The 15952-nt window shown below is 34.3% G+C and overlaps 1 protein-coding gene across 3 annotated transcripts in view; it reads left to right on the top strand.

Moving 5' to 3' along the window:
* The first annotated feature begins 1708 nt into the window (after positions 1-1708).
* LOC110022735 (factor of DNA methylation 5-like) overlaps positions 1709-15952 on the top strand; it is a 27554-nt gene continuing 13310 nt past the window's right edge. The window contains exons 1-6 of one of the 3 annotated variants that reach the window (XM_020721812.1): positions 1709-1784; positions 8345-9252; positions 10280-10461; positions 14116-14205; positions 14315-14599; positions 14725-14937. In XM_020721812.1, coding sequence (XP_020577471.1) covers positions 8358-9252; positions 10280-10461; positions 14116-14205; positions 14315-14599; positions 14725-14937 — 1665 coding nt within the window. In that variant the 5' untranslated portion in view covers positions 1709-1784; positions 8345-8357. Of the gene's footprint in view, positions 1858-2077; positions 2197-8344; positions 9253-10279; positions 10462-14115; positions 14206-14314; positions 14600-14724; positions 14938-15952 lie in introns of those variants that run through there. The other 2 variants (XM_020721822.1, XM_020721830.1) reach the window with 2 other exon arrangements.

Genomic DNA, 15952 nt, shown 5'->3' on the forward strand with positions numbered 1-15952 from the left:
ATCAACAAACAACTTCCATTATTTTATTACCATTATCTGCAAGCCAAAAAAAATGTAGAACCAGAGCATAAAATATTTTTCATAGGTTTTCTCAATATTTTCACCCTTGTTTGGGACCAACATTGGCATTTTAAATATTTTATTAGATAGTTGTATATAAAAGTAAATATATGATAAAAAAAATTACAATTGCAACGCCTTATTTCAACTATTACTTTTTTCTTTTTATTTGTGATTATGAACGGTAACATTTAAAGCTCTTAAACAAGTTCATTAAAATATTCAATCAAAACTTGATATTATCTTAAAATATAAAATTAATTATAATTTAAAAATATAATTCAATTTAAATTAATTATAATTAAAAATAAATTTGAAACTAAATTATTTTTTTATATTATTAACACACACACACACACACACACACATATATATATATAATAGAATTTTTACATACATATCCCTCAATTCTTATACATTTAAATATCTAACACCTAAACTTCAATTTGTACCACATATACCATCTTACATGCATAAAAAGTTATAATGTACTTTTTTTAAAAAATAAAATTATGCTATTTTTTGATGTGAAAGGAAAGATTTAAAGGGGTACAAATGTAAAAAAAAGATAAAGTTTAGATGTTAGACATGTAAAGACATGATATAGTTGGTAATATGTACGTGTCTCAACAAAAAATTCGCGTATTTAAATAGTTTTGTGCATCAAGATTTGTGCCAAGAGATTTAAGGAAGATATTTAAATAATTTTGTGCTTGATGAGTTGGCATTGTACGAAGCATCTCAATGAGATTAGAATTGCGCATTGTTTGGATAAATCTAAAAATCCAAACATAGCTTAATCGTTTTACTGATTTTGTTCGATTTTTAAAGTAATGATTCATGCTACAATTTTAAATTTTATATATTTTGGTTTATGGGTTAGATTCGGTCACGATTCGATTGGATCGAATCGACAAAAAATCATTTCTTTGTCAATTGAATATGATTATGGGAATCTTAAACCATTAATTTTATTTTATAAATTCATTTTCTCGAGTATATTTATTTAATCAATTGAATATGATTTGTTAGAATTATGTCATTACATTTGTATATATTTTTTATTTTTTAAATATTACAAATTTAAATTTTGATTTATATAGAACAGAACCGATCAAATAGAATTAAAATTTAATTTGACTAGTTTGGTTCTTTTGAAGAATTATAATTTGGCTAAGATGGATCTTTTGAAGAATTATGTAGTTAGGTTGATTGAATTATGGATCTCTATTCATTTCAATTTATAAATTTTTCAAATCGATTCATCCGAATTGGACAAATACACACCCCTCATAAGGAAAAATATTTACGTCCGTGATAAACACGTAAAATTGCGTGCATATGATAGTTATTCACGGGCATTGGAGGGTTATTTTGTTGTTATTGGGGTTAATAACCCCAATAACCACACAAAACTCTCGAATGACAGGAAAAAAGTTAAACGTCGAACCGCGAAATGTATTGTAGATTATTGAGAAGTTATTGAGATGTTATTGGGTTAATACCCCTAATAACCCCCAATAATTTAATTATTGGAAGGTTATTGAAGGTTATACGCACCCTAATCAAAAAATAATAATAATAAATATTTCTAAAATTACAAAAGATTTTCATGTATTTGTTTTAATTTGTGAGCGGAAAATCTCAAACAAGAGCATCACAGCGGCTATCATTTTCCACAGGGAGTCCGTACTTTTTCGGTTGCTAAGTCCTCATCTTGCTAGGTAGAACGCTCTCTGAAACCCTAATACTTGTTCGGTGAATACTGATGTTGTAATGGAGATTGGAGTCCAAACCGTGAGAAATCTCATTGATTTTTTCCGTTCTTGTGATCCTAAGTCTATTTTTTCCAATTTGAACTATTCGAGCACTGGATTTTTTGTCGATCTGAGCTTTGCGCTGTTTTCCGGTTTTCTTGTGCATATTTTATAGTTTTTTGGTGTATTTCACTGGCTTTTACGGAAATGAAAGCGTTTTAGTGAGCTTTTCAGGTGCCTTTTGTGCTTTACTGCTGACTTGTACGAATTTAATCTTCAACGCGCAGTGATTTTCTATGATAAGCATGAACTTGTTTAGCGCAATTTTAACAATGTGATGAAAATCAAGCTGAGCAAGCAGACGGGAAGAGAAAGCTGAGTAGGGACCATTTTTTCTCCTTGATTTTTTCTATTCTTGTTCCTCAGGACAGATCAGTTACTTTGGTGGCTGATGAGAAATTTTTTGTCATTTGTGACAAATTATGAAAATGGTTTTGGATTTCATGCCCGCATTTAGATTATCTTATGTCTGTTTTTCATGTTGCTCATATAATCCTGTGCTATATTAATAATACTCAGCAATTACTAATGTTCTCATCTTTACTTTTGCTGTTTGGTGATGCTAATTTAGCTCGTTTATATTTAGCTTGCAAAGTAATGGTTGCTTAGCTATTAACACAAGTATAAGATTTTTTCTCTTCCAGTATTGGAGTTCTCGCTCAAACTGATGACAAAATATACTTTATTAGTGGCTTGTATGGTGGAGCTGCCTGACTATCTATTGTGATAAATGGGCCTGTTTTTGGTCACCTAAATAATGTTACTGGATTTTTGCCCGGTTAAACTTGGCTTTGTAGCCACTTTTTTGAATATTTTTTTCAAATTTGTATATCAATTTGTATGTATAAAGGATCTAACTTAGTTTATTTGTTCTATTAATTCAAAATAAGGGTACAATTGTTGGTTTTAAATTCAGTTCCACATGGGGAGCTAAGCAATATTTAGTTTTTAAAGGCCTTGAGCAAAACTCAAACTTGTAACCTCTACCCTGGGAAGCGGGGAGCTTAGTGCTGGACCCAGAACTTCTGTGTGTATATAGAAGTGGTAGTTTTAGTGAGAGACATTATAACCTGTATGTTTCTTTTTTAAATATGATAAATGATCAAATCTTTGTAAAAATTGATCTAATTATATCTCTGAGCATGCACTGAGTCAATTTTGAATATTTTATAGCATTTTATTTTATTTATTATTTTTAGTTCTCAAGGAAAAGAAAAGTTTAGAAATATCATTTTCTTTAGGGTTATTTTGTTTGTAAGACTTATTTTTTTCTTACAGTTTATTTACTTTTAAATTTGAGTTTGTTTAAATAATCCTTACAGACCTATTTTTGTAAATAAGGACGGATAAACCATGCATTTCATTATCCTATGTTGTATAAAATTTGAGCGGAAAAAAATCAATTTTCCTCTCCTAAATTTCTTGCCCTCTTTTTTTTTTTGTCTCTTCTCCATGATAATGTTTCTCTCTTTTGCACCCCCTGTTTCGAAGAGTTTTGCTCCTTTTTTTGCATGAGTCTACTGTTATGTGACCAATGCACCTATCCTGACACCTATGTAAATCAGTTGGGGAAAACAGTTTTTGATTATTTGTATGCAGTAAATTTAGTCTTAGAATATCACATTTTTTTCACTTTTTGTCACTTTTCCATACAAAATTTATTCACAATGACCACTCAATGACTAAATTGGCATCATGTTTGTTAATTTAGTGATTAAATTGGAGAATATGATATTCTATAACTAAATTGTCCATACATGAATAATCATAGGACTATTTTATAATCTAATCTAATCGACAAGATTTTATGATGCATGAACTTTTAAGGATTTGTGATGATTTTAGTGATGTAGACAATTTTGATGGTAATATTAATCATCATTTATTAAAAGTCAAGCCCTTGGTGTGCTTGAATAAATAAGAATCATGCTTGAGATTATGGTTGGGCTTAAATCTTGATCATGTTTAACCTCATTGCTAATTCCGAGCCTAAATTGTCTAATCGAACTATTATTTTTCATAAGTATCTTGATAATGGTGATGAATATATAGATTGATCAACAAATTCTTGTATTATTGTTAGACTAATATTAAGATATAGGCTGGTACGTGGTTTCACAATAGTTGTTGGCTTCGTCAAAACTTCATGTTGATTTGGCACTTGCTTTGCTACTGCCAGTATAAGACCACAAGATTTTATTTCGTGGTGTGGTTCAAACAAAGCATCATGCATGCTGGCTTTTAAATTCAAAGCCTTCATACCCTCTTTCTTGTGTCGACTATGTACATATTGAAGATCCAACACACCCATGAGAAACCAAATTTCTTAGTAAATGCTCTTATATGACTATTTAGTGGAAGTTTTATATCGGATGTTTGAGATTATTTTGGTACTTTGTAGTATTATTATCATTTTATTTTCCTATCATGCATTTACTTTTCATGAGAAAATACGTGATCTCCTTTTCTTTAGGATCATTTTTTATTTGTATTTATCTTTTTAGTAAGATTGATTTACTTCAAAATTTGAATTAGTTTGAATTGTTCATGTACTCAAGGCATGTATTTCATTAATCTATAATGATTAAAATTTATATGTATTGGTTTTGAAAATTAAGTGGAGTTATTTTATTAATATGAAAATGGGATATAAGTACCGTTACATGAATTCTATTATAGGAAAGACAAGGAAAAAAATAACATGAAAGGAAAAATATAGCATTTATATCTCAAATTAATCGATTCATAATAATTACTTGGAGATAAAGTAAACGACATAAAATAGAAAAGAGGAAATAAATCTAAAATAAAAAAGGAAATAAATCCTGTCTTAGGAAATAAATGTAATCCTCATAATTCTAACTTGAATAAATTATTTTCTATTGTAACTTCTAACACTCTCCCTCAAGTGGAAACATGGTTGATAACCATTTTCGACTTGGATTTGAAAGTATAAAACAATAAGCAAGGAAGATTCTTTGTGAGGTAGAACTTGAAGTCTTTGTCCCGTACTTGATAATTAACTCCAAAGGCATTTAGTTATATTTTTAGTTTATTGTGGTTGTCTTTAACTACAGTTTTTATAATGTTTGTGGGTAGGCGAAAGACCTTCAACAGATAATGCTACTGGAAAGTATGAGGAAGTAGACAATCTGTGGGAAAAACTAATGTTTAGTTGACTACGATTGTCTTTGACTACAACTTTTGCAGTGTCTGTAGGTAGGAAGAAGATTTCTATAACATTGTTGTAGAGATGTGAACAACCTACATGAAAGCTGCAGGGTATGGCCTACAGGGAAAGTTGCAGGGTAGGACCTGCAGAAGAAAGAAAGAACACCTGCTTGAAAAAGGTTCATGGTATGACCTACAAGAAAACAAAGAAAGAACATTTTCAGGGAAAGCTGCAGTGTATGGTTTGCATGAGAAAAAAAGGACATTTGCAGTGATAGTTGCAGAGTATGGTCTGCAAGTAAAAAGGAGGAACACTTGCAGGGTATTTCCTACGGAGAAAAAAAGAATGAACAACGACAGGTAAGAACTCTGAAATAGGGAAAAATCTATTGAGGAAGTTCCGGCTGCAAAAATTGAACAGAGATGCTGCAGGTAGAATTCCAGTGCTAGGAAGAAGAGGAAGGAGCTCCGGAGGAGGGCCTGTAGATCGGCTGAAAAGATTCTAACGGAGGAGGGCTTGCAAAGGGCCTGCAACAGGAGAACTTCAGTTATAAGGAGAGTTCCAGTGGCAAAGGAAAATAGAGGAGGACCTGCATGGAGTTTTTCGATAGGAAGGAAAGGCTTACAAATTGCAAGGAGGAACTGGCTATGGTTGTCTGCTTCAGGGAAGAAACCGGCGGAGACAAGCCTACTACAAGAAAAAGGCTTTGGAGAAGGTCCTATTGCAGGAAAAAGTTTTAGAGGAGGGCTTTCTGCAGGAAAAAGCTTCGGAGGAGGGTTTGGTGCAGAGGAATGCTCCAAAGAAGGTCCTATTACAGGAAAAAAACTCTAGAGGAGGCGTTGTTATAGGAAAAGAGTCCAGAGAAGGGCCTGCTGTAGTAAAAAGGCTCTGGAGAAGGTTCTGCTGTAGAAAATAACTCCGAATAAGGGCCCGCTGCAGGAAAATATCTTTCATATTAAATGACCTCGAATTAAGTGAGAACTTCCGATCACCTTATCCCGACAATCGGAAATTCGTCGTCGGTAGGGATCGAGTGAGGAAATGCTCTGCCGGAAGAGAAGCCACAGGGAGAGAGTTCTGGCTGCTAGTTCCTGCAGGAAGGAATATTTGTCGTTGAGGGTCTAGAGGGAGAGGAAGTTTTATGTGTCTATGGCCTATAGGGAGAGAGTTCCGATGGCTAGTTCCCACAGGAAGGAGTTCCGACGTTTAGGTTTTGCAGGGAGAGGATGTTTTCAACGGCTAGGGCTTGGAGGGAGAGGGTTCCAATAGCTATTTCATGCAAGGAGTTCAGGCTGCTAGGCCATGCAGGAGGAACTTTCTGACGGTAGATCTTCTCCTCAGCTGGAGACTCTAGCGTTAGAAGTTATATTAAAAAATAATTTATTTTTGTTAGAAGTTATGAGAATTAGATTTATTTTTTTGAATTAAATTTATTTCATTTCTTATTTTAGGTTTTCGTATTTTATGTCGTTTCCTTTATCTCCAAGTAGTTATTATGAATAAAACCTTTCAAAAAATGTAATTATTATGAATTGATTAATGAGAGATTTAAATGTTATATCTTTCGCTAAATGTTATTAATTTTCTTGTTTTTTTTATTCTAAGATTCATGTAAAGGTAATTATACCCCCTTTTCATATTAATAAAATAATTTCTCTTAATTCTCAAAAACCAACACAGTATCAGAGCCTTAAAACAAATTCTAGAGTCTCTTGCAGAGGAGATCTTCTATCGTCAAAAACTACCTCTCCTTGTAGGACTCAACCGCTTGAACTCTTTTTTTCAGGAACTAGCTATTGAAACCCTCTCCCTGCAAGCCCTAGACGTTAGAAACTTCCTCTCTGCGGGACCTAGCCATCAGAGCTCCTTCTCGCAGGAACTTGCCATCAGAACCCTCTCCCTGCAGGCCCTAACTGTCTGAAAATTCCATTTCTTGCAGGCCTTAGCCTCCGGAAACTTCCTCTCCTTGTAGGCTATAGTTGCTGAAACTTCTCCCTTCAGGAACTTGCTGCCTGAACTCTCTCCCTGCAGGTCCCTAGTGACCGTAAATCCTCTCTCTCTCGACTAGAAAACTTTCTGCAGGCTTCCTTAGTGGTGATGCATCTTTTTGTAGTCTTTTTGTTGCATCGGATCTCCTTCTTGTTGGCGTTGAAATTCTTATAAGCAGCTGAAACTTCAACAAAACACTCCATCCACAAGAAAATCGCAAGAAAAAAGAAATAACATGAAAGGAAAGATATAATCCTGTATCTCCAATTAATCAGTACATAATAATTACTTGGAGATATAAGAAAATGCATAAAATAGGAAAAGAAATAAATCCAATTCAACGAAATAAATCTAAAATAAGAAATGAAATAAATTCAATAAAAGGAAATAAATTTGATTCTTATAATTTCTAATAGGTTTAAATTATTTCTTAATACAATTTCTAACTATATGAAATCCATGTTATTCTTCCAGATTCACTACTCTCTCTCTCTCTCTCTCATTTCCACATCCCTATCTCTTATTGATTCTCAAGTTCGAATTACTTTGTCTCATGGTTCATATTCTTGGCATATATATTAAGGTGCAGCAACCCTCTCAGGATTCTTCTTCAAGATGGATCTCCTCACCACCATTCTCTCTCTGCAAGCATAATTCACAAATCTTGGTCTCCATTGAAAAGAATTCAAGGAAAGATCATGCAATTCTTGGACAAGTTTCTTAGAGGAAGAAAGAAGAAGATCAATGAGATCATCATCAAAGGGTCCCATCATTTGTTTGGTATTTAAGTACATCAGCATTAGGCTTGTCTCCTGGATGTATATGCTGTTGAGAATATAATATGACTTTTAGCAGAAACAGTAAATTAAGCAATGTATGAATACTGCTATAGTCATTAAAACCTATATACTGAGAAGAGCAATATTTTCTTAATTGTAAAATCCTTTTTGCGTAGAGTAATTTATATTAAAAAATCTGCATGAACATGCCTATAATAAATCAAAATGCTACATCTAATGAGGTGTGCATGGGTGTTGCCGTGCCATGAACCAAAAAAATGTTTGAAGGATCAGAGTGGTAATAACTTCATGATGTTTTCCTGTTTCTTTGTAGACTTTTTCCCCTAAGAAACTAATTCTAAGCTTTTTTAAGATGTGATTCCATCCAATTCAAGCGAAGTTTTAATTGCATCAGATGTAATATGCGTTACCTCTTTTATAAATTTTATTTGGCACCACATCATTTTGTGCTAGTCAAATTCTACTTTTAATTGCTGAAGCAATACTAACACCTGTATTTTATGTAGTTATCCTCCATCGATGAATTCTAGCTCAGATGAAACTTCTGAAATCAGTGACTCAGAGATTGATGATTATGAGGCCAAATCATACCTTCAACTGAAGACGGAAAAACTTAACATAAAAGTCTCAGATGGAAGCTATAGGTGCCCATTTTGTTTGGGAAAGAAAAGGCAATTTTACCAGTACAAGGATCTCCTTCAACATGCTTCAGGAATTGGTGCTTCTAACAGGAAGGCAAAGGTGAAGGCAGATCACCATGCCCTTGTAAAATACTTGAAGAATGATCTCGCCAACACATCAAATCCATCGCCACAACTAATGATTGTTGAACAGGACCCTCCTAAAGCTGAACAAGCTGATCAATTTGTTTGGCCATGGATGGGCATTGTTGTGAATATTCCAACAGAATTTAGGAATGGGAAGTATGTTGGTGAAAGTGGCAATAGGCTTAAGGAGCAGCTCTCTAGATTTAATCCCTTAAAAGTCCATTCTTTATGGAATTTCAGGGGGTTTACTGGAAATGCGGTTGTGGATTTCAGTAAAGATTGGACAGGATTTAAAAATGCTATGGCATTTGAGAACCATTTTGAAGCCGATCATTTTGGTAAACGTGATTGGATTGAAAAAGACCGTCATGGCTCCGGAATATATGGATGGGTGGCTCGTGCTGATGACTACCATTCAGGTGGGCCTATTGGGGATCATCTACGAAAAAATGGAGATTTAAAGACCGTGAGTGACATAACTGGAGAAGAATTGCGAAAGAAGAGCATACTTGCCCAAGTTTTGGCAACACAGGTGGAATCCAAGAAGAAGCACATTGAGGAACTTGAGAGCAAATACAATGAGAAATCTATATCACTAGATAAGATGATGGAAGAAAGGGATAAGCTACTCGAGTCTTATAACAATGGTTTGTTTCATGAAATGACCATATTTTTCTACACTCGCATTGTTGTGGACTGATGCCAAGTTTTATAAGTATCCAACCTACATTGATCTGGATATCCATATCTATTTTTTGACTGTTATGATTGATCAACTATTTTTTCTACTTACAAATTCAGGAAGTTACTGGTGATATTTGCACATTTTATTTGATTCTATTTATTTTAGCGCTTAAGGCCTACGTCTAGCATTCTATTCAGCTTGTCTAAACGCAACCTATAGTAATATTTGCTTTTGGGTCATTTTTTTGGCAAAGTTGATTTTATGTGCCTCATAATAATTGAAATTGGTCAAATATTTCCATTATTTGTTCTCTGAGAAGTATGCCTAAAATATAATTTCAGAAAAAAAAAGCAAATGCTCCTTTCTTATTATTTATTTCTAATTACGGTGGAATGCTTATTGAAGCCCGCCCGGAATGAAGTTTGCTTGAATCAAAAGTTCAAATGTGAATTTGAACCTTTAATGGAGTTCACACGAGGAGGATATCAATGGAATTGAGTGACATGTGAAGGGGAAGATCATTAACAAGATAGGACGGCGAATGGACAAGCACAGGACTTTGTGACAGGCATGGATGGAATCACATGCAAAACGAGATGCTAGAGACAGTGAAGAAGAGTACGCAAGGTGAAGGCATTGTGCAGGCAAGCATGTGAAGATTCAAAATTAGATTGAATGAGGTTTGAACAAAGGTTCAAATTTGAAATAGTTTGAACAAATTTTGTTTGTGATGGACTTTAATAAGCAGGCCATGGGTATAAGAGGGGGTAATTTTGTTTGAATCAAACTTTAAGGTGATTTTCTCCACCAAAAATTATAGCGGGATATTTCCTCAATTACGTTCACTATGAGACATATAAAATAAAATCTCTCTTATGTTCCCAGTCTTTCTGCATAAGTTATACTCTACTTAATATTCTAGGATTATCATGATCATTTATAATAAAGAGATGAGCTTCTCAGTAATAGTAGCTTTTGTTCTCTGCTAGAAATTCAGAGAATGCAGCGCATTGCCCAAGAACATTCTCGTAGGATTATTGAGGAGAATGAGAAATTAACGATGGAGTTGGATTCTAAAAGAAATGAGCTTGCAGCAAGATCTAGGCAACATAATGAACTAGTTGCTCAAAGTGATTCTGATAAGAGGAAACTTGAAGACGCAAAAAGGAAGGTAGAAATTCTTTTGCTGTTTTATTTCTTCAGCTAACCATCAATCATTAAGGTGTAAATGAATCTCCATTTAACCCTGTATATGTTTTTGTTTCTGCCTTATACACAATCTTTCAGAAATTTTAATGCCTACTGATTACCATGATTTGGCACTGCTATTTAGATGTGAAAACCACTATCTATTTAAGCTTTTTTAAGAAATTTAACTGGAATACTTCTCCTGGTCGAATGATCAAGAGATATCCATGGTCAACATCAAGAATATTTGTTGAAGTAAATATTGATGGAAGAAAACTGCAATCAGTTAAATTTTATGCTATACTAAACCTTTTTTAGATTTGATTCAAAGCTCTGGCTAAAAGTCAAACCCATGTTTTTTTTTTCTTGATGGAAATGGAATTTAGATTAATTCTCTTGTTGATGAAAAATAAAAGATTGGAGAACAAAACTGTCTTCCAAAAACCATTATTGTTGTCTTTTCCTCTGCTAGCATGGTATGGATTGACGCCTTGAGACAAATCCACTCATCCATTCTTAATTGTTTTTATAATTTCTCCTACAAAGCTTAGAAATGAACGCATAAACTACCCTGGTTCCATTTTCATGCAATTTGAGCTCCAACAACATATAGATTGCCAAAACATACTGGAATGATTGATATTTAAGGCATAAATGAAATGTTATTAAGGATCATGAAGCACTTGTAACTTGCTTTATTCTTCTCCGTTGGACAGTAACTTGATTAGTTGCAGTTACTAAGCTTTTAAAGAAATTTTCACAAGCTTATTGGAAGATCCCAATTATTATATATTTTTTCAAATGCAGTAGTAAAATTTTATCAATAATGAAAAAATTCCTGTACAAGAAACTAAAGAAAAACCCACCCTAATTTACTCAAGTTCTACTGAGATATTCTCATCCTTCAGCTCCCCATACATTATGGCACACGTTGTTATGAGAAACACTCCACAATCCTAGCCGACCAGAGGACTAATAAAATACTTAAATTAATATTGATTCAATCTAAAACCATGACTTGTAACATGTTACTTCTAAGGCTTATGCTTCATTTGAACCTTAAAAAAAACTTCTTCAGGCAGAACAAGCACAATCACTATCTATATGATTGGTGAACACGTTAAAGGAAACACCAGCATTAGGAATAAGATCATTCTCCAAAAAAATTCTATAAATGTGTGAGGATGAAGATTATAAAACTCTAGAATTGGGAAGGAAAAAGAGTGTTCTACTGCAGGAAGGACTCCCCCCTTTTTTTGTATTCCCAGTTTGACCCAGTCAAAGTCCATTAATACAAATCTCTACCGTAACCTCGGTCTTATTAACATGTTGATCTACACCAATACAATCATAGTAATACAACTACCAAAATATCTTCACACTTAGCAAGAAAGAAAAAACAATATTAGCACCACCCAAAGGACCTTCAACCATCTTTAACAAGCAAAGACGAAGAAACATGGGTGATTTTTTAACAGCCAAACCACCACTATTAATTTGAATAGTTTTGCAAACATGGTTCACAAAAGAAGTTTATAATTTTTTTTTTAATTTCAAATGATGGCCATAGGAAGAGGAAATGTTATGACCTAGAACTTTACAATGGTGGCAGAATAAGGGTAGAATTTTACAAGTATGGATTGATGCCTCAAGGCAAAACTATTATTATCGTCCATTATTGCTTTTTTTTTTAATTCATCTTGCAATATCTAGAAATGAATTTTTAAAATATCTTGCATCCATTTTCATGCAATTTAAGCCTAAACACCATACACCGTTGCAAAAACATATTAGGATGATTGAAGGTCTCATGTGTGAATAAAATTTTCATTTTGTCAAAATCATGAAGGACTTTTAGGTTGCATTTGTTTACTTCTTTGTATAATAACTTGCTGTAAAGTTGTTAATTTGGTTTTAAAGTATTTGCTATTGGAGGATCCCGGCTAATATATATATATATATTAGAGAGAGAGAAAGATTTATAGACAGTAAGATTGCATAACTAATGAGAAAAAGTCTAGTACAAGATGACCCATCGTAAGCTAAAATAGTAGCTATACAAAAGATAATACCCCAAACTCAAGAAAGCGATACCTCATTTTACTGAAATTCTACTAATTGATTGTCATCCTCTCTCCCATACATGATATAGCACAAGTCTTCTTGAGAAGCACCTCACAACCCTCGTTGCCTTAAGGAGCAACCAACTTCTTAAATTAATATTTAGTCAATATAAAGTCATATCTAGTGCCACTTTACTTTTTTGGTTTTTGCTTCATTTTAACCCAAAAAAAAAAAAAAATCCATGAGGCAAAACGGCATGATCACTATCTGGTAAAAACATCACATGAAAATCCCGCATTAACAATAAGATCATTCCAAAGATTTTCTGCAAATTAATGTGAGGATGAAGAATCAGAAAACTCTAGAATTGGGATAATAAGAATGATCTGCTGAAGGTAAAATCCTCAAGTTATTTCTATTTCCAATTTGAAGAGAATACGTTGATTTATATGCCGTAGAGAACCATCTATAGTGATAAAGCCGTTAGAAGGTCCTTCAGGTCTACTAGGACAAATCCATAAAAATAGCACCGCCTAACGGACCTTCAAGCACCAAGTCGGATAAGCAAAGATGAAGAAACATCAGAAGAATCCTTAGGAAACAAAACACCACTAGTAATTGACTATTCTTGCAAATAGTGTGGACATCTTCACTAGCAGGTTCACAGAGAGAACATGAACAACATAATGTTTCTTTATGTCATTGACCATCGTCAATGATAAAATCGCCAGAAGGGAAATTGAAACTACCATTGGGCAGCTCATCATTCAGTTCACCAAGGAAAGTTCAAGAAACATTCAAATTTTTGTCCTCCTGGACCAATTATTAATCTCCGCAGAAACATGCTTGTTCACTAGAGTGTATAATTCTTTTTTAGTTTAGGTGAAAGTCAAATCAAGTAGCATCATCATGATCTAGAAGTTTACAATGGTGGCAGAATTAGGGTAAATCTCCAAACATAACCTGTTGGCAATAATTATCTGCTCAGGAATTCCAAATCTCTCTAGCTAGCTTTTGGGTAACATCAGTTTTCATTAGAGCAATAGCCACAAAATAAAAGGGATGAAGTGGCCATCACAATATCAATTCTCAAAGGAGTATCGAAGAGAAAAGTAAGAGAAGCCAAGATATTACAATTAACCTAATGAAGTTTTAGATGGGGAGAGACAACCCGAACTGGGGCATATGCTGACATCTCTTTAACATCAAATGGAATCCGTTTAAGTAATCTGATATAAAGATAATTGATATAATAAAATCTAACAGGAATATAATCAAGGTTCATCCGTTTTTGAACTTAAGCGAATGGATCCAAATACTAAATAGAAAAACGAACTTATAATTTTTTGGTCACAAATAAACTCAAATATCTTCCATCAAGGGCTAGTGTGCATAAACAGTAGACGAACACCATAAAAGGCATAGCAATTGGTTATATCTCGTCAGATTGCAATTGACTTGAAATATGATCATGGCCTCGACTGTGGACTAGTGTGCGTGACAACAGTAGACAAACACCAACAAGCAACAGCCTGTTTCTTTGTTTAAACTCTAATATTTCTTATCCTTACAGAATGCTCTCATGAACAGTTCGCTCAAGTTGGCTTCCATGGAACAGAAGAAAGCTGATAAAGATGTCCTGAAGCTCGTTGAAGAACAGAAGGTCGGTTCACATCCCAGAAATGCTCTTCTTGCAAATATTGTGTTAAAATTTTGTATAAATTATACAAAATCTAATGTCATATAAAGTTCGAATTGGAGAAATTTTACAGATTGAGAAAGAGGGTACAATGAAGAAGATTATGGAGATAGAGAAGCAGATTGAAGCAAAGCAAAAGTTGGAACTAGAAATTCAACAGCTAAAGGGAAATTTACAAGTAATGAAGCATATGGGAGGTGAAGATTCTAAAGTTAACAATAAAATAGAGGAGCTGAATGAAGCTTTAAAAGAAAAAGTGGAGGAATTGGAAGATCTCGAAGCCCTTAATCAAGTTTTAATAGTTAAAGAAAGGAAAAACAATGATGAACTGCAAGAAGCTCGAAAAGGACTGTTAGCTGTGAGGCCCCAACTCTGATTTTTAATTCTACATAGCGAGCATAAGTGAAAGCTGATAGTTTTATTACTAGTGTCTTCTTTTCTCACACTCTAACCTTTTCTAAGGAACCTAATTCACATTTGCAGGGCCTGTCGGATATTCTGAGCAATCGTACAGTAATTGGCATAAAGAAAATGGGTGAATTAAATGAGAAGGTTTTTTATAATGCATGCATCAAGAAATATCGGAAAGATAATGCGGATGTAAAGGCTGCAGAACTTTGCTCCCTGTGGCAAGATGAATTGAAGAAACCGGAATGGCATCCTTTTAAAATGGTCACAATTGACGGAAAGCTTCAGGTTTGCTGTGGTTTTTTTTTTGCTCCTTATTTACTGCCTAAACCGTTCTATGTTTAATGGTATAGCCACATATCTTTGATGACAAAGAGGCTCTGGATACCTAATCTGTGAAGTACATATGTTTTTACTAGTAGGTTCTTAATTTCACTATTCTGATTTCTGTTGGAGACGGATGAAAATCTTGGGTCGAGCCTATAATCGGCTAGACTCCCCTTTTCATTCCCAGGCCCCCTCCCCGGCTGAACTCACTCTCAAACCTGCTTCATCTCCCCTGCTTTTGCACAAGCTCTTGGCCACACAACGCCCACTTTGCTGCTTTCCCCTGTGTCTCCCTCCTCACTGCCGAACCCTGAAAGTCCGACCTAGTCCCTCCGCACCCATCTCTCCCTCTCTGTTTCCAGACCATATGCAACACCCCCCTTCTCCCCTCCTTTCGCAACTAGTGGCCACTTCAACCTTCTCCATGAAGGGTGTGCATTTTGCATTAATATATAAAATAATAAAAGTACAAAAGAGAGCTATAGAAGCTACACAAAAGAAACTGTGTGGTTGGCATCTTCTTCAACCATACTCAAAAAACCCGAGCCACAAGAATGGGCATACCAAGCAAACCTATCTAAAGCCAGCCTATTACATAAATGGCTGCTTGGTTACATTCCCCATAAACAAAAAAGAAGAGCACTTGTTTAAATTCAAACAAAAAGCTAGATCTTGCTCATTACCAAACCGCGGTTGATGGTTCTTCCATTCAGTTTCTTCTTGAAGTATTGCATAATGGTGTGGTTATCCCCTTTAATAATGATACTTTTTGTTTCATACATCCAAAGCTTCAATAACATAGATGACCGCATCATGCTCCACTTTGCAAACTATCCCAATGAAGCAATCTATGTCCAACAACCAAATAATTTTTCCAATTTCGTCATGAATCACCACAGCAAGCCCAACTTGGCCATTTGAAAGGAAAACCCCATCAATATTAGCTTTCAGCGAATCCAGGGGATTTGGGGGGGGG

Source organism: Phalaenopsis equestris, unplaced genomic scaffold (genome assembly GCF_001263595.1).
Source record: "Phalaenopsis equestris unplaced genomic scaffold, ASM126359v1 Scaffold000002, whole genome shotgun sequence".
Classification (NCBI taxonomy): domain Eukaryota; kingdom Viridiplantae; phylum Streptophyta; class Magnoliopsida; order Asparagales; family Orchidaceae; genus Phalaenopsis; species Phalaenopsis equestris.